General features: G+C 36.7%; 1 protein-coding gene and 1 long non-coding RNA gene across 2 annotated transcripts in view; one reads left to right on the forward strand and one right to left on the reverse strand.

The window, feature by feature from the left end:
• Positions 1-18,806, forward strand: part of PTGFR (prostaglandin F receptor) — a 30,535-nt gene extending 11,729 nt beyond the window's left edge. The window contains exon 3 of the mRNA XM_007530159.3: positions 17,440-18,806. Within this exon, the coding sequence (XP_007530221.1) occupies positions 17,440-17,742 (303 nt within the window). The 3' untranslated portion in view covers positions 17,743-18,806. The remainder of the gene's footprint in view (positions 1-17,439) is intronic.
• Positions 1-25,835, reverse strand: part of LOC132541432 (uncharacterized) — a 223,150-nt gene that overhangs the window by 138,526 nt on the left and 58,789 nt on the right. The window lies entirely within an intron of this gene.

A 25,835-nucleotide genomic window follows, 5' to 3' on the forward strand; every position in this document is an offset into this window, starting at 1 on the left:
ATGGAGTTTGAAGAAATCATGTTGAGTGAAATAAGTCAGAAACAGAAGGATGAATATGGGATGATCTCATTCACAGACAGAAGTTGAAAAACAAGATCAGAAGAGAAAACACTAAGCAGAACTTCAACAAGTTGATGTATTGCACCAAAGTAAAAGACTCTGGGATGGGTATGTGTGTGCGTGGGGGAGTTTAGGTCCTGGAACAGGATGGCAGAGAGGACCTAGTAGGGGTTCTATTGTTGTGTGGAAAAATGAGAAATATTATGCATGTACAAACTATTGCATTTACTATCGACTGTAAAACATTAATCCCCCAATAAAGAAATAAAAAATAACAAAGAAAATTAAAAAAAGAAACGAAACTTGGCATAAGATCATTTTGATGCTAATATGGCATGTAAGGTGATTTTTCTCCAAAGGAAGACAACTAAAGCAGATAGATACTCAGTTTAAAAAATAACGTTTCCTAAGGGATGGATTCTATAGCGAGGAATAGAATTGGACTTTTAATGGTAAATAAATTTAGGATATACTGCTTTTACTTTGTGCATTAGAACATTTAATTAATTTATTAAAAAAATTTTAGAACATTTAATTTATAATGCAATACTTTTTTTTGCCTCCAGGGTTATTGCTGGGGCTCAGTGCCTGCACCAAGAATCCACTGCTCCTGGAGCCTATTTTTCCCCCTTTTTGTTGCCCTTGCTGTTTTATCATTGTTCTGGTTACTATTATTGTTGTTATTGATGTCTTTATTGTTGGATAGGACAGAGAGAAATGGAGAAAGGAGGGGAGACAGAAAGATAGACACCTGCAGACCTGCTTCACCAGTTGTGAAGCGACCCCCCTGCAGGTGGGGAGCTGGGGCTCGAACTGGTCCTTGCACTTTGTGCCATGTGCGCTTAACCTGCTGTGCTACCACCCGACCCCCTAATGCAATACTTAAAAAAAATGTATTTATTTATTCCCTTTTGTTGCCTTTGTTGTTTTATTGTTGTTGTAGTTATTATTGTTGTTGTTGTTGTTGATATCATTGTTATTAGGACAAAGAGAAATAGAGAGAGGAGGGGAAGACAGAGAGGAGGAGAGAAAGACACCTGCAGACCTGTTTCACCACCTGTGAAGCGACTTCCCTGCAGGTGGGGAGCCAGGGGCTCGAACCGGGATCCTTAAGCAGGTCTTTGCACTTCATGCCACGTGTGCTTAACCCACTGAGCTACCACCTGACACCCAATGCAATACTTTTCAATAAATGTTAGAAAAATAATTTCTTCATTTAGTCCAAAAATTATCAAACCACTTAAAATGTATTACTCATAGGAGATCTTTGCTTTTTAGTGCACCTCCCTAAACTCCTAACAGGCTGACCTACAGTTACGGGGTGTGAAGCCAGCACACTAATAGCTTTCCTGGATGGTGGAGAAGACAGCCATCTGTGTAGTAGCAATTTTCACTGTGTACTATTGACCTCTTCTAATAACCCATTTTAGGTGTGTCTGTATAAGCTAAATGATCATAATACAAAATCCAATCTACTTACTGAGATAGCTTTAGACATATGCAGATTTTCATGTTTGATTTAATGAGGCATTTACATTTGTCAGTAAAGATGAATGGATAATCCATTTTACCCACATCAGTGCATTTATCTCTAATAACTTCCTTAAGCTTAAAATGACATTTGTATAATATATAATGGCAGAAATAGTGCTGCCTTCTCTTGGACTTTTTTTTTAAGTATTTGTCAAAAAATTGAGTTCACCAACTACTATATTTTACTGTTGACTACAAACCATTAATTCTCCCAATAAAGAAAAAAAATGAGTTCAGATTAACTCACCTTATCCAGAGATTATTTGTTTTCCCAACTGTATAAAGAGACAAGAAAACTAACCCTTAAAAACCATTGACCACAATGATTTGTAAATGATACCTTGTATGTTCAGCAACTAAACAAAACACTACAACTCAATGAGTCCTGAGGAATTTCTCTCTTCTCTTCCCCTAATAAAGGTAAAACACTTAAAATATTTTGGCCTGAAGATGAAGGTCTCTATTTTTGGAATTAATTTCAATTACCCCTATCCAGTAAAAGCACTTTGATTTGTAGGGAACAGTCAACAACCATCTTTGAGGGTAAAGGGAAAAATGAGCCTTAGGCTTCTATTGTAAAAATAAAATCTTCTGTTGAGTTTTTGTGTTAGTCCTTAAACTTAGTTCACCAGAGTTCAGCTTCAACATGTTCAGGTCCTGGGGTGAATGGCATTCTGGGGTCCACAGAGAAGATCAGATAGGAACAGCAGCAGTGGTTGGGAGGTGAGAAGAAAGCTAAAAGGGCAAGTAGGAAAAGAGGGTGACTTCTGCCGTACACTGTTTAAGTAACCTCCTGTACCCACAGTCCCTTGTGAGTTTGTCTTCCTCTGTCATATGCTGTTGATGCATCAACTCCATGCTAATTATGTTCATGTATCATAATTCCTTTTTCTCACTGTAAGTAAAAATAGTATTTCCATCAGGCCTCCCTACTCAGTGACAGACCTACTGCCCCTACACAACTTGAAGAGAAGGAAAGATGAGCCTGCTTACATGATTTTAAAAATGAGTAAATAAAGTTCACCAAATAATGTTTCAAAAACTTCCAAAACTGTATAGTTTAGCATGAAGTCCAATCAGATGTATATATAGCTGGTAGCTAAAAATCATATATATTTACATAGTGAACATAGCACACTTTTTAAAAAAATTATTTATAAAAAGGAAACATTGACTAAACCATAGGATAAGCAGGGTACACCTTCACACAATTCCCACCACCAGAACTCTGTATCCCATCTCCTCCCCTGATAGCTTTCCTATTCTTTTTTTTTTAAATTTTTTATTTAAGAAAGGATTAATGAACAAAAACATAAGGTAGGAGGGGTACAACTCCACACAATTCCCACCACCCAATCTCCATAACCCACCCCCTCCCATGATAGCTTTCCCATTCTCTAGCCCTCTGGGAGCATGGACCCAGGGTCGTTGAGGGTTGCAGAAGGTAGAAGGTCTGGCTTCTGTAATTGCTTCCCCGCTGAACATGGGCGTTGACTGGTTGGTCCATACTCCCAGTCTGCCTCTCTCTTTCCCTAGTAGGGTGTGTCTCTGGGGAAGCAGAGCTCCAGGACACATTGGTGGGGTCTTCAGTCCAGGGAAGCCTGGCTAGCATCCTGGTGGCATCTGGAACCTGGTGATTGAAAAGAGAGTTAACATACAAAGCCAAACAATTTGTTGAGCAATCATGTATCCCAAGCTTGGAATAGTGGAGAGGAAGTGTTAGGGAGGTACTCACTGCAAACTCTAATGTACTTCTGCTTTCCGGTATATATTTTGCAGTAGTTTATGGATACGTGTGAACATAAGCTCTCTCTCACAGAAACTGGTGTATATCTAGGTTATGGGACTTTGTTAGAAAGTGAAATATCTGAGATGAAATTAGAGTGTACTATAAATGGAAAGGTCTCACCCGAGTAATGAAGCCGAAGGGTTGTCATTCCACATGTGAAGTCTCTCAAAACACAAACTGAATCTTTTTAATATATAGGCTGTGTATTTGATATGCGGACTCTCTCAAAAGCCTAGAGCAAGTAGATTAGAAGCATCCAATAGCACAGATACTGGATACTGTACAGCAAACCATAACAAAATGACTTTTCAAAGTTAACCCAATTACCAAATAATGTGATGATAACATTAACTATCGATTATCTTTTTGAACCCTAAGACAGCAGGAACCTCACATCTCCACTATAGAGCCCCTACTTCCCCCAGTCCTGGAACCCTTGGACAGGGCCCACTTTCCCGTATGCGTCTCCCAATCCAAACCAATAATATTGCATCCGCCGATCACAACCTAACCAACGCAACGATTGCCACCTCAACATGCTTCACCTCAGACTGCGTCCAGAGACTTCACATGTGGAATGACAACCCTTCGGCTTCATTTCCTATTCTTTAACCCTCTGGGAGTATGGACCCAGGGTCATTGTGGGGTGCAGAAGGTGGAAGGTCTGGCTTCTGTAACTGCTTCCCTGCTGAACATGGGCGTTGACTGGTAGATCCATACTCCCAGCCTGCCTCTCTTTTTCCCTAGTGGGGAAGGGCTCTGGGGAAGCCAAGCTCCAGGACACATTAGTGGGGTTGTTGTCCAGTGAAGTCTGGTTGGCATCATGCTAGCATCTGGAACCTGGTGGTTGAAAAGAAAGTTAACATACAAAGCCGAACAAATTGTTGACCAATCATGAACCTAAAGGCTGGAATGGTGCAGATAAAGAGTTGGGGGGGGGTCCTCATTTTGTAGATAGCTAGTAAGCTTATTTTAGTTATATTCCAAAGGACCTGTGGCTATACTAGTTTTTTTTTTTCTTTTTGTTTTTTTCCGCTGAGCCTAAAATCTGACATGCAGGTGGATCTGAGTTATTTTCTGGGGAGATGATGTCATGGCTGGGAAAAGGACCAGCAAGCTGGATCAGGGAAGAGAGTGGCTCCCTAATATGGGAAATGGGTAAATGAGAAATGATGCAAAGCAAACACAAAAGCTAAGATCATAAAATTTGTAATGAAGTCCTGGGTGTAAATTCTGACTCTGTCATATAATAATGACAGAATTTCTGTAAATTCTGACTCTGTCATTTACGAATGACAGAATTTCAGATTATTTAACTCTTTCATTTTCAGTTTCCTTCCCTGAAATACCAGGATGCTGATGTTATCTATATATTATCCTTATTTTATTAACATATTAATGGTTTACAGTACAGTTTTTTTCCTATTAGGGGAATTAACAGTCTACAGTTGTTGGTATGTGTATAAAATTTCTGTTTTCTGAAAAACACTTTCACTTCCAGCCTAGGTCCTCCTCCATCATCATCAGGAACCAGGACCTGGAAGTGCCCCACCCCTGCCCCCCAAAGTCTTTTACTTTGGTGCAATATACCATAAAAATCATATTTTAAAGAAAATGTTACTATAAGACATTACATTGATTCAAATAAGCTTTTATTTTTTTATTAAATAGGTTAATTCTGAAATCATCTGTTTACTTTTATAATAGCTTTCCCCTAAGAAGCCTTCTCTGACTATTCAGCTCCACATTTCTTTCTCTTTATTTGCATAAGAAGTAGTGTCTAATTCTAAAACTTGCTTTGTTTATTTTGTGACTGTCTAATCTCTCAAAAGGAAAGGGAGTTACTTACAGTCAATGTCATATGTTTTTAGTCTGTTTCCTCCAGTGCTTGGTACACTACTTGGAAAGAGCCAAGGAAAATGCAGCTCATCAACTAGGATCCTTTAATCTCAAATGAAATTATCTATGAAGCATCTTTATAGTTATGATTATTAAATGCTTATGAATGTCACATAAGGATTTTATTTTTTAAATGTTATTTTTTAAAAAGGCAAAGTTTTTTAAAACAGCTCTAGACCCATAACAGTGGTGATTCTTTGAAATGTAAAGTCATTAGAAATTTTCTTTTGTAGAATAAGATTGAACTAAAAAAATAACTCATCTGAAACCTGTACTGTGCACTAATCTAAGCTCAGTGCTTTATACTTCTCAGTCCATTTAATTATTATTGTATTTTCATTATATATTTAAACATGAAAATATTTAATTCTGTATGCTTAGACTTTATCTAAATTATATAGTCATATAAGATTTAATATTATCTAAATTTTGCATAGTTAATAGATTCATTATTTACCATGTGTTAAAACTGAAATTTTATTCAAATGTCTTAGATTTAAGTCGAGTCACAAATGAGAGCTATGACATGAAGAGCTCAGTGGCATTTGATTATGTTTGTAGAGATAGGTACAAATAATTAGGAGGATTATTTTTGCACTCTATTGTGCCAATCAAGGTTTAATTGAAAGTAAATATTCAAAATCCTCTGGATTATTAAAGAACTGCCTTCAAAAATTATATCTATCTATGTATATATACATATATTTTTATTTTCTTTTTCTTCCTAGAACATTGACAGTACCCTTAGTCTACATACCTTTCATTATTTACAAAGTAGGTGACTTCTAATTTATCTAAGTCCAAATTTTTATTGTAAAATCACAGCTCCATTAGTTAGTATTAATAATTAAAAATAATCTAGATTTTGTTCAGAATTATTGTTATCCTTTGGGAAGTGTTTTTTCTGTCTCTCTCTTTTATTTGTGATACTTGATATTTTATTCAGGGGAAAGAAGTCACTGCTGGATGTTTTGAGGGACCATCAAGACTTTGATTAAAGCCAGAGGGTGCCAGGAGGAGGCCGTTTCAGAGTTTTGGTTATAATAAAGCAACTTTTATTTGAAATGTATTCATTTCTCACTGAACAGCCTGTTTATTCCAGGTGGCATGCAAAATTTGATGTTTTTGCTATCAAGACACTACAGTTTACAGTTATACTCAGGCATGTTTTTAGCTAGAAGATGCCATTGCCCCTTGATTTAGAGTGAAAGTTAGAACCTTAGAAAGAATTTACTATAAAGAAACTATTAAAACATATCCATTAATATAATGTGTTTACAAGTGATCATTCTTTTTTTTTTTTTTTTAATAAAACATTTCAGTCTTTTCAAGTGTCAGACACTAGTCTCAGTGATTGAAGTTAGGTTCTGGAAAAGACAAGTGTTATCCTCTTTCTCATAGAATTTTTGTGTTTCTGGTTGTAGAGGTGGTTGTCATCAGCTATGAATTGCTGTCAAGAAGGATATTAAGTATATAAATTAAGAGGATGATTCCAGGTACTAGTAATTGAAGTGAAGATGGGAATCTGTTAAGCTGTATGGCCAAGGAAGATCTCACAAAGCATTTAACACTAGCTGACAGTAAGGAGTCAGCCAAATGTAATTTGCTTAGGCAGAGGGAAGAGTCTGCATAAAACTCAATGGCAGGGGTGAGAGATAACTCCTGTGATTCAGTATATAAAGCAGTGAAAATAACCTGAAAACATACCAAATTACAACTGGGACTTCTGAAGAAACTCACTTAGCCATGGTGGGGGTGGGGGGAGTGCAGCATTGAAAGGGGTGAGAGAGAATTTCTCAGAACAAAAAAGGGAGAGCTTGTGCTAGTACCCAGTACCATCTTAATAGCTACACAGTAGGGCACAGGACTGGCCCCAAGACAGTGAAGAATTTAGCAAGTAAAACTTGGTTGAAAACTGAAGTCATCTGGTCTGCTCAGGTTAACAGCAGGCTTCTATAGGCCAAAATACATACTGAAGCACAGAAGCAAGACCTTATTTTGTCCTTATAGGCACTAAATTTGCCAGGAGACATGTAGTACAATTTCCCTTCACCCAAAACATATTAACAACACAGCCATAGCACCTTCTTTTGGTTGAACCACAAAAGCCATACTTAATGTGCTCAGAAGTAACTAAACCATGGAAGAAAATACAAATTCACAAAGATCTAGAAAAAATGTCAGCGATAGAATTCAGAAAAATTGTTATGAAGGCAATTCAAAAATCAGACACATATGCAAGAATCCAGAGATCATTTCATCAAAGAATTACAGAGCAGATAAAAGAATCTTTACATAGAGCTACAGAATGTGATGGACATTTTGAGTAGAGTTAAGGCATATGTAGCAGGTCTAGGAAGTAGATTAAATAAAGCTGAAGAGAGAATGTCAGGATTAGAAGATGCAACAACCACACTTTGTAAATTCATAGCTGTTGGAAAGGAAACAGGATAAATGAAGCAACTCTTCATAAAATAGCAGATTCCATCAGAAAAACAAATGTGAGAGTTGGGATCCCTGAGGATAAAGAGACAGAGAGAGGAGCAGAAAATATATTCAGATAATTATAACTCCGAAGTCCCATGTTCAATCACCATAAAATGGAGCCATGCTGTGCTCTGTGGAAAAAAAAAAGTCATAACAGAAAATTTTCCATACCTGGGTAACATTCAAAACATAGACATCCAAGAAGCTGAAAGAACATTCAAGTTCCTGAATTCAAAATGGGCTACACCAAGACACATCATAGTGAAACTATCCTAAAGCCAGCACAAGGAAAAATGTTACATACTGATAGAGAAAAGGTCAATCTGAAAGATGGAGGTAGAACCATTCAAAACAAGGAAAATATTACATACTGATAGAGAAACGGTGACTCTGAAATATGGAGGTAGAACCATTCAAACTTTCATCAGATTTCTCATTAATAAACCCTGGGGGCAAGAAGGTAGTCAAAGTATTAAACATTAAGAATTACCATCCATGAATACTTTACCCTGTCAAATTATCCTGTAAGTATAAATGAGATGTAAAAAAATCTTCTCAAACTGAAGTAATTTGCCACCACCAATCCTGCCATGCACAAACTACTGAAAGCTCCAGTGAAAAGCAAAAGGATCCCGTCTCTAAATGAAGTAATAAGTGGGAGAGTAGAAGCTGGCCACAAACAATAGCAACAGGGAAAGACAGTGACATAGGAAAGGGAGGGGAAAATGGACAGAGCAGCATAATCAAATGTCGGTAACCCCAGGTCAACTTTAAAAAGACTATCATAGATATTATAAGTTAGATACACTACTCAAGGGAAATTTGATGGCCATTAACTTGAGAATATGTAATTATCTACCTGTATTTTATTTTTGAGATATATCAGTCCTGCTCTGCTCTAACTTACAGTGTTGGCAGGTGATTAAACCTACGTTCTCTGGTTCTTCAGGCATGAACACGTGTTGTGCTGCTGGTTCTATCTCACTGACTTGCTTTCAATCGCCTTATTGTTACTACATTTTTTTTTTGGCCTTGCACAACAAAACTAGTATAAACAACTTTGAAATATCTTTTTTATTGGGGGGATTAATAGTTTACATTTATTGGTACATGAGCAAAACACTTTCACCCCCAGCAGTGCCTTTCTCCACCATTGTGCACTAGGATTTGAGAGCCCTCCTTTCCTCCCCCAGAGTCATTTACTTTGGCAAAACACCAAACTCAGTCCAAGTTTTACATTGTTTTCCCCTTTTCTGTTCTTATTTTTCAACCTCTATTTATGAGTGAGATCATCCTTCAAGTTGAATGAGTTTTTCTTGATAGCTGAGTAGTATCCCAACTTTGAGATATCTTAATGATTATTTACAATAATAATAAAACTTTTATTTTACAATAAAAGTTCAGTCATGACTGCACTTACGATTATGTAATGAAGATCACACATGTACATACATTTATAGGAGAGCATTTTAGGTAGGCCATGACCAGGACTCCACATATTGCCTGCTGGGGGTTTATATGGAACTTGGCATTTAAAAAATTATTTTTATTTATTCATTTATTGGATAAAGACAGAGAAATGGAGATGGAGGGGAAGAGAGAAAGGGAGGGAGAGAGACAATTATAGCATTGTCTCACTACTTGTGAACCTTCCCCCCTGTAGGTGGAGACTATGGGCTTGAACCCAGATCTGTGCACACTCTAACATATATCCTCAACCAAGTAAACCACTGCTTAGCTCCAGGACTTGACATTTGAATCCAGACTTTTTTTTTCATATAATTTTTCTTAGTACTATAACGCTTACCATTTTAAATGTATAGAATATAACATGTGAGTTTTTGTATAGGCCATTAAAGTGTTTTAAAGTATGATTAAACTCAAGATATATATTTTTTCTGGGCAGAAAAATCATAGAAAGCTTTAAAAAATTTGCACTTGAGAAGAGATTCTGCTTTCAGAGTTGAGGTGCTGAACTATTATCTAGTTTCTTTTTAAAGTGATGAAAGTATCAATATTCATTTCTAATTAAGTAAATAGAATAGCTAGGACTTATAGAGGTGCCTAGATTTGGAAAACTGCTTTAATTTTCTACTCTCATTATGCATTCACCTACTAAATACTTGGCAGGTTCCTACTATATACAAAGATATTTTGATTTATCTTGTTTATGCCGGCGAGTCTCTTTATAAGCATCAACTCTACACCATGTAACTCTACCAAATCTTCTTAGTTTCTACTGAATCTCTTGTAGTTAAATGAATTTCTGTAGCCTGTGTTTGTGTGTAGTAGTTTCTCACTACGTGAACTTGATTGTGCCCATCATATTTTCCTTTGGCAAGTAACTAAGGATCTTTGTAAGCTTCAGTTTTAACATCTGTGAAATATACTTGGTTGATTTCTGCATTGTGTGCATACCCAGGTTACCCAGTAGATATTCAGGTAAATATGCATTCTGATCATTGCTTATAATGATAATAATCATGATCTCATTTGGTACTATAGAAAAGCTTGTGGCAATTTAAATATTATTGATTACCTACTATGGGCATTAGAATATGTGCTAGAGGGAGTGGGGGGGGTAGTGCAGCGGGTTAAGCACACGTGGTGTCAAGCTCCAGGACCTGCGTAAGCATCCCGGTTTGAGGCCCTGGCTCCCTACCTACAGGGGGGGTCGCTTCACAGGCGGTGAAGCAGGTCAGCAGGTGTCTATCTTTCTCTCCCCCTCTGTCTTCCTCTCCTCTCTCCATTTCTCTCTGTCCTATCCAACAACGATGACATCAATAACAACAACAATAATAACTACAACAATAAAACAACAAGGGCAACAAAAAGGAATAAAACATAAATAAATAAAAAAATATGTGCTAGATGCATATAATAGACATGACTAAAGTCGGTTTGCACCTTCAAAAGAATCTGTAGCTTATTTGGGGAGACATGAACAGAAGTCGCTATTAACAGAAGTGTGTGAGCAAGCACCTTCCAAACGCACCTTTGCTAAGAAACTTCAATTGTGTTTAGTCTACACCAAATCATAGAGGGTAGAGGGTTCTTGACCAAATTCCCTTTGAAATCCAAGTTCATTGGATTTTCTAGAGGTGTTTGAGTTTAGTGAAGTAGATTCTTAACTAAGAATGAGAATGAGTTCTGCAAAAGTTTTTTTTCTAATAAATACAATCATGTATTTTGATTTAATTATTAATTTATAAACTTTATATATTTTTCTTTTCTTTTCTTTTCTTTTTTTTGCTTAAATGATCTCCTCTTTTCTTCACACTGATTTATTTTCCTTAAGTTTCTAATAAATGCCAGTTTAGGTTTGTACCACCTTCTTTCATTTCACGATGTGCTACTCAATATGAATGTGTTTAATAAGGTCAGTTCTCCTCTTGATGACAACCAGACACCATTTTACCTTTTGGAATTTTGGATCATTTAATTTTGGCTCAGTGGAGTTTTATACTTTGTATTTTTTACTGTTTAATTGAGTCAGACCATTTTCTGGATCACTTATCTGAATGAGTAGAATATTTACTTTTTTCCCTCCTCCAGTGGCTGGGGCTTGGTGCTGGCACTATGAATACACTGTTCCTGATGGCCATTATCTTCCCATTTTATTGGATAGGACAGAGAGAAATTGAGAGAGGAAGGGAAGATGGAGAAAGAGAGAAAGACAGACAACTGCAGACATGCTTCAATAATACTGTGAAGCGACTCCCCTGCAGGTGAGGAGCCAGGGGCTCGAACCCAGACCCTTGCACTTAGTACTATGAGCTTAGCAGAGCATGTCACGGCCCAGACTCCATGACTATAATACTTCTTAATCATTTCTTGCCAATTTACTGTTAATCACATATTTTCTTCTTAGTTTTTATTTGGACAAGCCACATTCTTTTGAATCAACTTTTTCTTGTGGCATTATTTGCAAAAACCTCTAAAGAGTATATCTTCTATATAACCACAGAGGAATGATTTAGATTTCTGGTTCTGCTAATATTGTTACAAAACTTGGTAGCTTGATGGTAAAAAATAACAGAGGATTTAAAATTATTTTTATATTTATTTATTTATTTTCCCTTTTTTATTATTGTTGTTGCAGTTATTGTTGTTATTGATGCTGTCATTGTTGTTAAATAGGACAGAGAGAAATGGAGAGAGGAGGGGAAGACAGAGAGAGGAGAGAAAGATAGATATCTGTACACCTGCTTCACCCCTTGTAAAGTGACTCCCCTGCAGGTGGGGAGCCAGTGGCTCAAACCAGGATCCTCCTGGTGGTCCTTGTGCTTCGCACCACATGTGCCTAACCCGCTGCACTGTCACCTGACTCCCAACAGAGGATTTTTTTATACTGGAATGAAGTTTGTGAAATTGGAGCTTCAGTTCTACAGATGTGCTGGGAAAAAGAATTCTTGAGTTTTTTTTCTGTCGGATTACCTTTTTATTTTTTAATTTATTATTATCATTATTTCTTCTTATTATTATTTTAACGGAAGATAGGTACAGAGAGAAATGCACAGAGAGAGTGATACAAGAGCACAGATTAGCTCTGACCTATGGAGGTGCAGGGGATTAAACCTGGGGCCCTAGAGCCTCAGGCATAATAGTCTTTTGCATAGTCATTATGATGTTTCCAGTCTTTTGTTTTTATTATTTTATTATCTTTATTTATTTTTTGGATAGAAACATCCAGAAATCAAGAAAGAAGGGGGAAACAGAGAGGGAGAGAGACACCTGCAGCCCTGCTCCACCACTTGTGAAGCTTTTCCCCTGCAGCTGGGGACCAGGGGCTTGAACCTGGGTCCTTGTGCACTGTAACGTGTACTCAACCAGGTGTGCCACCACCTGGCCCTGTTTCTAGTCTTTCAAAGGAAGTAAAAACTGTCTTGATGCTTCTGATCATCATTTTCAGATTATTATATAATAATATAGCATGATTTGGGGAGTCATATCTTATATTTACTGATTCCTGGGGTTAGGCTGTGACATCTTTAGAAAGCTCTTTTAGAAATTCTAGTTATCACAAGTACATACTCAGTTTCTGTCCAGTGGTATCACATATCTGTTTATATATTTCCACGCCTCTCTTAAAGTATGTGCACATGTATTAGAGAGGCATCATTATGGATGTCTTTGGGAGCTTGATTATCTTTATTGTCTGATCTTGGGAAAATTTATTAACTTTCTTTTTTTAAATTTTTTTTTTTATTTAAGAAAGGTTAAATCAAAACCATAGGGTAGGAGGGGTACAACTCCACCCAATTCCCACCACCCAATCTCCATATCCCATCCCCTCCCCTGATAGCTTTCCCATTCTCTAGCCCTCTGGGAGCATGGACCCAGGGTCCTTGTGGGTTGCAGAGGGTGGAAGGTCTGGCTTCTGTAATTGCTTCCCCACTGAACATGGGCGTTGACTGGTCGGTCCATACTCCCAGTCTGCCTCTCTCTTTCCCTAGTAGGATGGGTCTCTGGGGAAGCGGAGCTCCAGGTGGGGTCTTCAGTTCAGGGAAGCCTGGCCAGCATCCTGATGGCATCTAGAACCTGGTGGCTGAAAAGAGAGTTAACATACAAAGCCAAACAATTTTTTGAGCAATCATGGACCCAAAGGTTGGAATAGTGGAGAGGAAGTGTTAGGGGGGTACTCGCTGCAAACTCTAGTGTACTTTTGCTTTCAGGTACATATTTTGCACTAGTTTATGGATACATGTGAATATATGCTCTCTCTCACAGAAACTGGTGTATATCTAGGTTTTGGGTCTTTGTTAGAAAGTGAACCACCTGGGATGGAATTAGAGAATACTATGAAAAGAAAGGTCTCACCCGTGTAATGAAGCTGAAGGGTTGTCATTCCACACGTGAAGTCTCTGGACACAGTCTGAGCTGAAGCATGTTGAGGTGGCAATCATTGTGTTGATTAGGTTGCGATCGGCTGATGCAATATTATTTGATATGGATTTGGAGAGGCATGCGGGAAAGTAGGCCCTATCCTAAGGTTCCAGGACTCGGGGAAGTAGAGGTTCTATAGTGGAGATGTGAGGTTCCTGCTGTCTTAGGGTTCCAAAAGACAATCGATAGTTAATGTTATCATCACATTATTTGGTAATTGGGTTAACTTTGAAAAGTCCTTTTGTTAGGGTTTGCTGTATAGTACCCAGTATCTTGTACGTAGCTGTGCCATTAGTTGCTTCTGATCTACTTGGTCTAGGCTTTTGAGAGAGTCCGTATATCAAATACACAGCCTATGTATTAAAAAGACTCAGTCTGTGTTTTAAAAACTTTGAGACATACAATTGATTTTTCCCTTCTCATATTAATTAACTAGTGATTTATATGACTACATTTTACTAGGAGTGTACATAAACACCATTCCCACCACCAAAAGACTGTGTCCCATCCCACCCACCCACCTCCACCCTCCTTTGCTTCTTCTTATTAAAACTGTGAATGACAGTAGAATCTATTTCAGATAGTACATAGTAACTCTACAGTTTTAATTCCTGTAATTTTAACCAGAATGAACTGCTATATTTTGTACTCTTTATCTTAACTCCAATAGACCTATTTTTATTATTTATAAATATTCCTAGGCAACAACATTTAAGACTGCTTCATTATGTATTTATACTAAATTTACATTGCAAATACATGATACATGGACGTTGTTTCTTGCTTTGCATTTTATAAACAAGATGGGGGTGAACACCCTGCAGAGTTTTGCATGATTTTTTTCCTACTAACTTCCTTAGAATAACTTCACAGACATAGAATTTCTTTAACTTCACAAAAAGGTCCTGTATATTTTGCTAAATTGCTTTACAGAAAGATTGAAGTCACATACATTTTCCCCCTTTTCTCTGAAAATATCACTTTTTAAAACAGTTCTGAAATTATGGAATAATATCTTTAGTGGGTGAGTGCCAGGTAATCAAAACCTTGATAGTGACATCTATAGCTATGACAGTATTCATAAGCACACACTGGATATATTTAAAAAATAAAAATTTGTTATGAACCTGACACAATATTAAGTGCTGAAGTGTGTTATGTTATTTAAGCATGTTCATTTATACAATGCTTTTTGTCATTCTAATTTTCTTTTATTGCACTCTTACACTTACAAACACTAAGTCACATGGGCACAAAGCAATGAGCTTATGTATGTACTTTATTTGGACTACCAGATTTGCCACTTAGCTCTGTCCCAGAGCATAAGCTCAAATCAAGTACCAAAAGTTATGGTAGTATTCACTGACAAGTCTCCTAGTTTATGTGAGTTTTTCTTCTTCAGTATTTCCTTGTCTTTTATACCTCTGATGCTTTCATTCTGGCCTTGTCTCCTAAGAAGAAACAGATATTTTTAACTGGCAAACTTCTTAGCCAATTATTTAATTTGTTTCCTAAGCTCACACATTACTTTATATAATCATTTTATTTTTGTGAGAGTTTCTTTTGATGCCTTTCTTTCCTTCTTTCTCTTTTGCTCTTTACTTCCTTCCTTTTTCTTTCTTTCTTTCTTCCTTTCTTTCTTTCTTTCTTTCTCTCTCTCTCCCTTTCTTCCTCCCTCCCCTTCTTCTTCCTCTTTCTTTCTTTCTTTCCTTCTCTCCCTTTCTTTCTTTCTTTCTTTCTTTCTTTCTTTCTTTCTTTCTTTCTTTCTTTCTTTTTTACATTATTTTGCCTCCAGAGTTATCACTGGGGCTCAGTACCAATGCTAGGAATCCACTGCTCCTGGCAGTCATTCTTTTAATTTTCTTGGGTAAGACAGAGAGACATTTAAAGATAATGGGGAGAGAGAGAGAATGAGAGAAAAAGAGAGACACCTGTAGACCTACTTCACTGTTAGTAAAGTGTCCCCTGCAAGTGGAGAGCCAACAGCTCAAACCAGAGTCCTGTGCAGGTCCTTGTGCTTAGTACCAAGTGTGCTTAACCGGTGTGCATCCTTACTATTCCTGGAATTCAGAAAAACAGAAGTTTACATGAATAGTAGCATTCCTTATGCTGTTACCTTATAGAATTTCGAGTTGTGATGTTGGAAAGATTTATGCAGCCAAAATCTCTTCCTTGATTCCCTCCAGAATGCCTATCCAATCAGTAGACTGGAGATCTGTGAGGGACATCCATGATTACATTCATACCTTCAGCTGTGTCTGGTTCAAATTCAAGTTCCTTTTCATGCCTCTCATTTGAGCCAGAAACTTAGAGAACTGAGTTTTAACTATTGAGACAAAGAATTAATTCTATAATTTGTGTTTTAATCATGAGACTCCTATAAAATAGGATCAATTATTTTAACTTAGAATTATATTTGACCTTCTCATAGCTTTGGCAAAAGCACTGTTGTTGCTATACCGTGTAGAAGAAAAATAAAATGAGGAAGCAAGTTGATAAAGGTCATAATATCGCATGTATGTAGTGGGGAAATTTGTGGGTTTTCTTTTTCTCAAATCCTGTAATGACTTAGTAATTCTACAGAGTATTGATCAAATTCCCTAGTCATGCAGAGAAAATTTGTTCATGATGTCTCCAATTTTATTTACTGTGCTTTCTTATGGTCTTGACTGCAGGATTTATGTAACTGTATTTTTTAAATGTATTTTTCATTAGAAAACTGTGACATAATAATTTAATCTTGACATTTTCAAGTGCTTAATAACTGATTTATACTATTTGACTTCTAAATAGTTATAGAATGAGTGAATATCTATGAAGATTACCCTTTTTCATTATAAAGGTCAAGAGACATGTAAAGAAGATAGTTAAAGTGCTGACTTAATAATCAGTAGCAAAGAAGCAAGACATTCAATTATATGCTGCCTGTCATTTTTTGTTATCTCATACTGGAAAGACAACCTGAACAGAGTTTATCTGCTTTAGCTACTAAATAACCTCTTGATATAAAGAAGTTGAGGGTCAAAGTGTCATATTTTAGATATTAAATATCTTATCTAGTCTCAAGTCTTATGTCAAATGCCTATAGGGAAATTCACTTATTTTTTTGCCTCAGTTTTGTTCTCTGTGAAATGGACTTAGTAGGTGATATAATTTATAAGTTTCTTTCCAATCCCAACCTATAATGAAATATTTGTATCATGTCAATCATAGTAGAATCTAATAATTTTAGGAGTCTAAAACTCTGTACTTCAAACAAATGTAGTTGAGCCGAGATAGTTTAAGTATAACCTAGTCTATGGCTGGTTACCTTGGACATACACCATGTTTCCATGATTTCATTGAAAAGTTTACATATATTCTCTACCTCTTTTCTCAAAGATTTGTTTATACACTAATGGGGGTGGGGTGGGGAAATGAGAACCAGAGTATCATGCTTGCCCATGTAATGCTGGGATTGAATTTGAACTCAGCTTTAAAATTCAATGCTCTAGCCACTCTGCCACCTCCCAGGCCATTTCTTCTTTTTCATGTTACATGACAATGGTACACCAATCCTCAAGGTTCAAAATGACATATTAACTTCAGAATGTTTTTGTAAAATTCAGATATATGTATCTAAGTATCTGTTTCTCTTCATTGTTTTTATCACTGTTTTGCACAATGATACCACTTCACGAAAAATGAAGTGAATTCCGTGTGGCATGTTAGTACAGTTTTTTTTTTTAAAGCTATAGGATTAAGATATTCTCCATATCACTGTGTTTCCCTAATTTATTTTGTAGGTAACAATGGCCAACATTGGAATAAATGGAAATAATTCTCTGGAGACATGTGAAACAACACTTTTTGCTCTTAGAATGGCAACGTGGAATCAAATCCTAGATCCCTGGGTGTATATTCTTCTCCGGAAGGCTGTTTTGAAGAATCTTTACAAGCTTGCAAGGCGTTGTTGTGGAGTGCATGTCATCAGTTTACATGCTTGGGAGCTTAGTTCCATTAAAAAATCCTTAAAGGTTGCTGCTATTTCTGAGTCACCAATTACAGAGAAAGTAAACCAGCAAGCACCTAGTCTGATAGGACAGTAAGTCAGCATAGATCTAAGGATGAATATAAGAAAAGTTTTGGTGGAATATCAGTTAACTGAATAAATATATGAAGCATAACTGGAAAATTAAGGCATCCATAAATAGTCTGTGGCACTTTTCTCAAAGTTCAGCTTTTGATGTTTGTTTAACGGACTGTATAATTGCCCAGTTTCACTTGCTTTTGTCAATTGGAGATAAACACACTGAAATAACTCCATGGAAGGCAAACTGAAAACAATTTTAGACTTATCTATGTTATTTGTGTTTTTGGAATGATTGACTTTGTTGAAACTTAGAGCATTTACTTGCATATTTACTAAAGGATATATTAGTGATACTTGCAATGTAAAGTGATTATTTTAGGATCACTGCTCAGTAGCTACTTCTCAGAGAATAGGTTTAATTAAATGAAGTGTCCTTGTGATATTTTGTTTCTTTCTTTTCCTTTCCTCCCTCCCTCCCTCCCTTCCTTCCTTCCTTCCTTCCTTCCTTTTTTCTTTCTTTTCTTTTTTTCTACCTTTCATGTGGTCTGCCTTTCCCCTTAGTTTCTATCCTTACTTGATAGTTGCAGGGTCACCTCACTTGAGAGTAACTGTAACCTCAGCTTACATCAGATTTGGCTCTCAGATGACCTGATTTGAATCTGTTTAGAATGAGCCCATCCTTGTCATATTTGACAAATACGATTACTTACTTTGTTACTATAAAGTCAATTGTTGCTTGAATGGTATTTTTTGGGGGAAGCCACAGATTGAATACTTTTACAATAGTCATTTTTGCTCTGAAAAATTGAGTGTACTGTTGCACAATTAATAATTTGTAGAAGCAAAAGTTTAATGTGAGGACATATAAAAGCAAGCTGGAGTATAGGGATTCCTTAGAAGTTCTGTTGTGGATAATGCAGAGAACTTAAGTTCTAGCAAGAAGTACAAAGAGTGTGGGTAAAGATACTTATTTTGAGCTATAATTTTGGTGTTAAAGAACAAAAAAACCCATATATATTACTCAAAGACTCTGCAACTAGTGATCTTCTGTTTTTCACTTACACACACAAACACACACACACACACCAGAAATTATATTGATGATGAATTCATTCAATGTATACTTTTTTTTTTTCCTCCAGGGTTATTGCTGGGCTCGGTGCCTGCACCATGAATCCACCGCTCCTGGAGGCCATTTTTCCCCCTTTTTGTTGCCCTAGTTGTTGCAGCCTCGTTGCGGTTATTATTGCCATTGTTGACGTTGCTTTGTTGTTGGATAGGACAGAGAGAAATGGAGAGAGGAGGGGAAGACAGAGAGAGAGGGGAGAGAAAGACACCTGCAGACCTGCTTCACCGCCTGTGAAGCGACTCCCCTGCAAGTGGGGAGCCGGGGGCTCTAACCGGGATCCTTACGCCGGTCCCTGTGCTTTGCGCCACGTGCGCTTAACCCACTGCCCCACTGCCCGACTCCCCAATCTATACTTTCTAAAGCCTGTGAGATCAGTGTCAAAAGGTGGACTGGCAATTTTCAGGCATTTCAGAGATCATTATAGTGGTTAACTAAGTGATAATAACGTTTCAAATTTCCCAATAATACTTATAGATTTTTTTTTTGCTTGTCTGTGAAATTTGGCACAGAGCATTTTATTAATCATTTAAAATTCTGAGTCCATGAGTATATTTGATTGGCAGTTTTTCTATGGAATAGGACAATACATTTCTATAACAGTTCTTTTGCCTTCATTAACTGGTTTCCATTTTAAAATTAATCTCCCTTGTGATACTGATTTCACATTCTCCAGGAACTCTGTACAAATCAAGTAGACTTTAACTGGTTTTGTTCACTTTTTTTTTTCTTGACAGATAATTTAAATGAAAGTGTTTGTTAGGTTGTGAATTTTGGAAAAGTTTCATGAAGAAATTAAATAAGTGGTTTCACTGAAGAGTTATGGGATATTTCTCCAATGACTTTAAAGAAAGAAAACATACACATTAGAACACAATATGCTTAATTTAAAACCATTAGTCTGCCACATAAAATCAGGTTATTTTCATAGATAGAGCTAATAATCTATATTTAATAAACATTTGTCCAACTGAATTACTGATAAGAATTTGTTGAAGCAAAGCAGCCAAAGAGTTGCAAAATTTTTCTTGTATTCTAAATTTAAATCAATGTATGTTGGTTTATGTGTATACATGTGCACATATGTATAATATATGGATGTCTAGCTGAGATGTACAGAACATGCTTTAAAAGTTACTGTAATTTGTAATTGATTTTTTCCTTTCAGAGTTATTACTGAGGCTCAGTGCTAGCATGTCAACTCCATTGATCCAGGTGACATTTTCTTCTTTAAAAGAAAAATAAAACAAAACATTGATAACAGAGAAAAAGAGAGAGGAGCCAAAAAAAAAAAGAGGAGGGACAGGTGGTGTACACCTAGATGAGTGCACATGTTCAAACCCCTGGGCCCCACTTACAGGGGGAAAGCTTCACAAGTGGTGAAGCAGTGCTGGAGGTGTCTCTCTCTCTCTCTCAACCTGCCCCTTCCTCTCAGTTTCTGGCTATCTCTATCAAAAAATAAATAAAAATTTAAAAAAATAAGAAAGAGAAAGAAAGAGAAACACCTGCATCATTATTCCTCCATTCACGAAGCTTCCCCTCTTTACGTGGGGATGGTGGACTTGAACTTGGGTTCATACACATGGTAATATTTGTGGTCTACCAGGCATGCCACCTGGCCCCTGTAAATGCTTTTATATAACACAAATGTTCTCTTGTGTTTCAAGAGCACTTTACACATATAACAACCTCTAGATGGCTTAGAGGAGATATTTATTTTTTATTTAAGAGTTTTGGTGTTCTGTGAGCTAAAGCACAAGAAGCCCAAGTTGTATCCTTTTTTCTCATGCAGTGCATGTTTTTATACATTGTCAATGAAGTGAAGCATAAAGAAAAAACTCTCATTCAGATTTCCAGACCTCTTTTCATGGGAGCTTTTAATCACAAGGCATAATTGTTGCCTAGATGTCAAGATTCGATCTTAACCATGTGCCTGCATTGAGGAAACACTGTTTCATGGTCATGTTTGGGAAAATATGAGCACATACAATTTTATGGAGTTTCATATCCTAGAAGGGTTATCTTTATCTTCTGAGAATAAGTTTAGGGTAATAAAATTGGTTTTATAATAACATTAAACCCAAGAGTAGACACTGAAAATCAGAAAGATTAAAAGACTATGCATTATTTTTCTAACTTTATCCAAGGGAAAATTATTTTCAAAATACCTGAAATTCTTTATGCAAGTAAAAAAATGATAAAAAATAAAAATGGTGTCTAGCAAGTTTACCAGTTTGGAAGTTTAAAACTTGATTTACAAATTCATAATTCGATCAAGGAAGCAACTGAATTTTTCCTTACTTTATCATGTCATATATAAGTAACTTTATATACTCTTAAACTATAAGATGCCTGGGAATAAGATCATATAATTCTTTTTTTGGAAATATTTTATTTCAATGAAAGAGATACAGAAAGAGACAAGATCACTACTCAGCTCTGTCTTATGGTGGTGCAGGGGATTGAACCTGGAACTTTGGAGCCTCGGGCATGAAAATGTTTTGTAAAATTAGTATGCTATTTCCCCTGACTGGTCATGCTATTATTATTTTTATTTTTATCTGCCACTAGGGTTATTGCTCAGGCTCAGCGCTGGCACTACAAATCCACAATTCCTGGTGGCCATTTTTATCCCTTTTCTTATTTTTATTTGATAGAACAGATAGACATTGAGAGGGGGAGATAGATGGAAGAAGAGAGAGAGAGAGAGAGACCTGCAGAGATGCTTCACTGCTTATGACACTTTCCCCCTGTAGGTGGAGAGTACAGGGCTCAAACCTAGATCCTTGCTCAGGGTAATGTGTGTGCTCACCAGGTAAGCCACCACCTGCCCTTCCACCCCCTCCCCTGAACATATTATCCTTTACAAATGATTGGAAAATGTCATATTTTTTTCTGACTTTAGTGAATTAGAACATCACACCAGTGAAAAAAATAGCACAGTGGCTTTTATAGTTATAAAGTTGGAGGTAATTCTGGCTCATAATTAGCTGAGACTGTGTCCTCAAGCAATCCGACCTTTTGCTGATGGATTTAGCTCAGTGGTGAAAATACACTATTTTTTTTCTTTTCAAAAAGTAGAAAGTTGCTTCAAATTATCTGTATTGCTGAAGTGGAAAAACACCTAAACGTTAGCATGTACGTATATGCACACACACAAATACACACATACACACACACACAAAGATATTGGTCTTATATAATATGTTGTGTTGTTTCCTGACTTTCAGATAAAAAAAATAATAAACCACTTTAGTTATGTGAGCATCTAAGCTTAAAGCCCAAGTAAAAGTACACGTTAAGTACATCAAGTGAACTTTATGTGCAACTAGTGACTACCTTTATGTGTATCATCATTTTACCTTCAAGTTAATAAACTGTCTAAAGTTACGTATTCAGTCCCTGGCACCACTATAAGCCAGAAGAGCAGTGTTCTCATAAAAGCAAACAAATAAACATTTTTTTAAAATAAGGGATTGTACATTTTCTTCATCTGGGTTCCATAATATTTTCTTACATTATTTTAGTAGATAGAGACAGAGAGAGAGAGAGAGAGAGAGAGAGAGAAAGAAACCACAGCATGAAGCTGGACAGTGGGTGGGGGAGGGGCGAGTGGCAGGCTCAACCCTGGTTCCTGCACCTGATAAAGCAGCACCCTATCTCTGTGAGCTATGTCACAGGCCCTGAGTCTTATAGTATTTCCCTACCTACTAAATGATGTTGGGCTTCAACTTGTTACCGACGTGTTTTAAATGTAGATGACCTGTATTATGTAAATACATATATTCTGTGCCTTTTCTGCTGGTTGGATTGTGTAAGAGATTTTTCTCATGATACGGATATCTTGTTGCTTGCCACCTGTATGCGACATATGCAATTTTAGTGTTTTTCCTAGTTTAAAACTTCAAGCAAATCATTCTGTAATAAACTTTGACTAGTGTTCACTGAGTGTTTTTTTTAAGGAAGTTCATCAAAAACTTGTAACTCTTGAACCTAAACATTAAAAAAGTAGCTACTTTTATCTATTGGATGATAGGAAACATTTCAGATAGTTTTTTTAAAATTAATATCTGTTGCTCTTCCCTGCCTTCTTCCTTTACTTTTGTTTATCTCATCTTGTATAGAGGCAGCTCCTAATTCTGATGAAACTTTGATCATTACCAAAATATCATGGTTAGGTGTGTTGGTCAGGCTAAATGATGTAGTTTTTTTTCTTTCTTTTTCTTTTTTCTTTTTTGATTTAATAATGATACAAGACCATAGGATAAGAGAGGTACAGTTCCACACAATTCTCACCACTAGAATTCCGTATCCCATTCTATCCACGGGAAGCTTTCCTATTCTTTATCCCTCTGGGAATATGGACCCAGGATTACTATGGAGTACAGAAGGTGGAAGGTCTGGCTTCTGTAATTGCTTCTCCTCTAGACATGGGCATTGACAGGTCGATCCATACTCTCAGCTCCAGGGAAGTCAGGTTGTCATCATGGTAACATCTGTGTTGTGGTGGCTGAAGAAAGCATTAAGATATAAAGAACAAATTGTTTAATAATCAGAAATCTAAAGGTAAGTATAGAGAAGATGAGATTTAGGGTCTCCATTTTGGAAAAAGCAAGTAGGTCTGTTTTAGATACATACCAAGGCGCCCATGACTTTACTAATTTTTGCCTAAGCCCACAGCTAACATGCAAGTGGGCTAAAAGTGTTGTCTGGGAAGATGGTGTCAGAGTTGGAAAGAGGACTAAAAGGCTGAATCAGGGCAGAGAGTAGCTCCCAAATATGGGAAAAGTATATAAATACCATTAACTAACTATAAACCCCATAGATCTAGTGCTGCTATTTGTCATACAGCTTTGAAAAAAGATAATGTGGTTTATCATACACTTGGTATTAGAACTCTCACATTTTGGTAATACATAGCACTCACAAGTCTCTGGCCAAAACATGCAAAACAGTATTGTTAACTTCATGGAGGATAAATAGGTGGAAAATATGATAAGAATGAATGAGACCTGAAAATACTTGGTGGCTTAGTAATAATGAGATAAGAACTTATTCTTTAGGCAACTTTTTTTTCTAATAAAATTCAAGCTTGAGTTTTATTTTAATTTTTTTAATTTAGGAATATTGTGGGATGAAAACATTTAGAATTTACTCCTCGAAGTCTCTTAGAATCCCTAAAGATAAGGCTTAATGAATACCACATATGTGATATATGTTATTTGCAACTGAGAAATTTTAGATGCTGACTTTATGCTTAAAATAACAATGTTTTGGTCATAGACTTATCATGGTGTTGATTACAAGTAAGGTGGCCATTTATGCACAGTTCTGCTTTGATGTTTTCATTTTCCATTATTCATTAAATCTAGTTGGTCTTAATATAATTAATTTCTCTAGTAAAATAAATATTCTCTCAGTGGTTGACTTTTCAGAATATAATGGAACTTATTTTAGCTTCCAAATAAAATATAGTGCTAATACTTTGGGGAAAGTAAATTATTATGCTGGATTTTGTTCAAACCAGTTAGAATGATAGCATAGAATATAAAGACCTAAACTGAGTAAAGTTACTTGAACACATAGTCTTGTGCTTTGGTATCAATATAATGCACTGAAAATAAGAATCTTGTATTAGAAATAAAAATAACATTTCTAAGATAAGCTACCCACACCAAACAAAGAAGCAAACAAGCACTACAAAGCAAAGCTTTACCAGTAGAGATACAATTCAATTCTTTTTTTTTAAATTTTTTATTTATAAAAAGAAACACTGACTAAACCATAGGATGAGAGGGGTACAACTTCACATAATTCCCACCACCAGACCTCTGTATACCATCCCCTCCCCTGATAGCTTTCCTATTCTGTAACCCTTTGGGAGTATGGACCTAAGGTCATTGTGGTTTGCAGAAGGTGGAAAGTCTGGCTTCTGTAATTGCTTCCCTGCTGAAAATGGGCATTGACAGGTCAATCCATACTCTCAACCAGTCTCTCTCTTTCCCTACTGTGGCAGGGCACTGGGGAAGTGTAGCTCCATGACACATTGGTGGGGTTGTCTGTCCAGGGAAGTCTGGTTGGCATAATGCTAGCATCTGGAACCTGGTGGTTGAAAAGAGAGTTAACATACAAAGCCAAACAAATTGTTGACCAATCATGGACCTAAAGGCTGCAACAGTGCAGATGAAGAGTTGGGGGGTCATCCATTTTGTAGATAGCTAGTAGGCATGTTTTACTTATATTCCAAAGGGCCTGTGGCTATAGTAGTTTTTTTTTTTTTTTTCTTTTTTCCCCTGAGCCTGAAATCTGATATGCAGGGGGATCCAAGTTATTGTCTGGGGAGATGATGTCATGGCTGGGAAAAGGACCAGAAAGCTGGACCAGGAAAGAGAGTATCTCCCTAATATGGGAAAGGTGTATGAATATTGTTGACTGTAAACCCCATCGATCTGATGTGATCTGGGGTCCATATTCAGCTTAGGAGCCTATGTGACCTCTGCATCCCTATAGATCTGAGCTCATATTCTGTGGTTATGAGTAGGAACATTCCATGCTGCCCCAATATCGACCCATCTTCCTCATGTGTAGCATATAGTATGTTGTCCATTCTCCCTTCGGAGGATGGAACATTCTCTACCATTGTTGATCCAACTTAAGGGCAAGGTCCTATGTAGGCCCGCAAAGGGGTCTGTTGTGTTGTTCCTGATAGGAATGACTGGGTTTCAGGTCAAGACTCCCCACCTGCAAGGAGGTCATCTCACAAGTGGTGAAACAGGTCTGCAGGTGTCCATCTTTCTCTCTCCCTCTCTATCTTCCTCACCCCTCTCAATTTCTATCATATAAAAAAAAGAAAAAGTCGTTTATTTATTACTACAATTTAATTTAGATAGAAATAACATTGTAATAACATCACTTAAGATCCAGATGTGTATGACTGAAAATCAGCACTCACTTATACACATCACATCATGTTTCATATATAT

The sequence above is a fragment of the Erinaceus europaeus genome, chromosome 11 (assembly GCF_950295315.1).
Source record: "Erinaceus europaeus chromosome 11, mEriEur2.1, whole genome shotgun sequence".
NCBI classification, from domain to species: Eukaryota; Metazoa; Chordata; class Mammalia; order Eulipotyphla; family Erinaceidae; genus Erinaceus; species Erinaceus europaeus.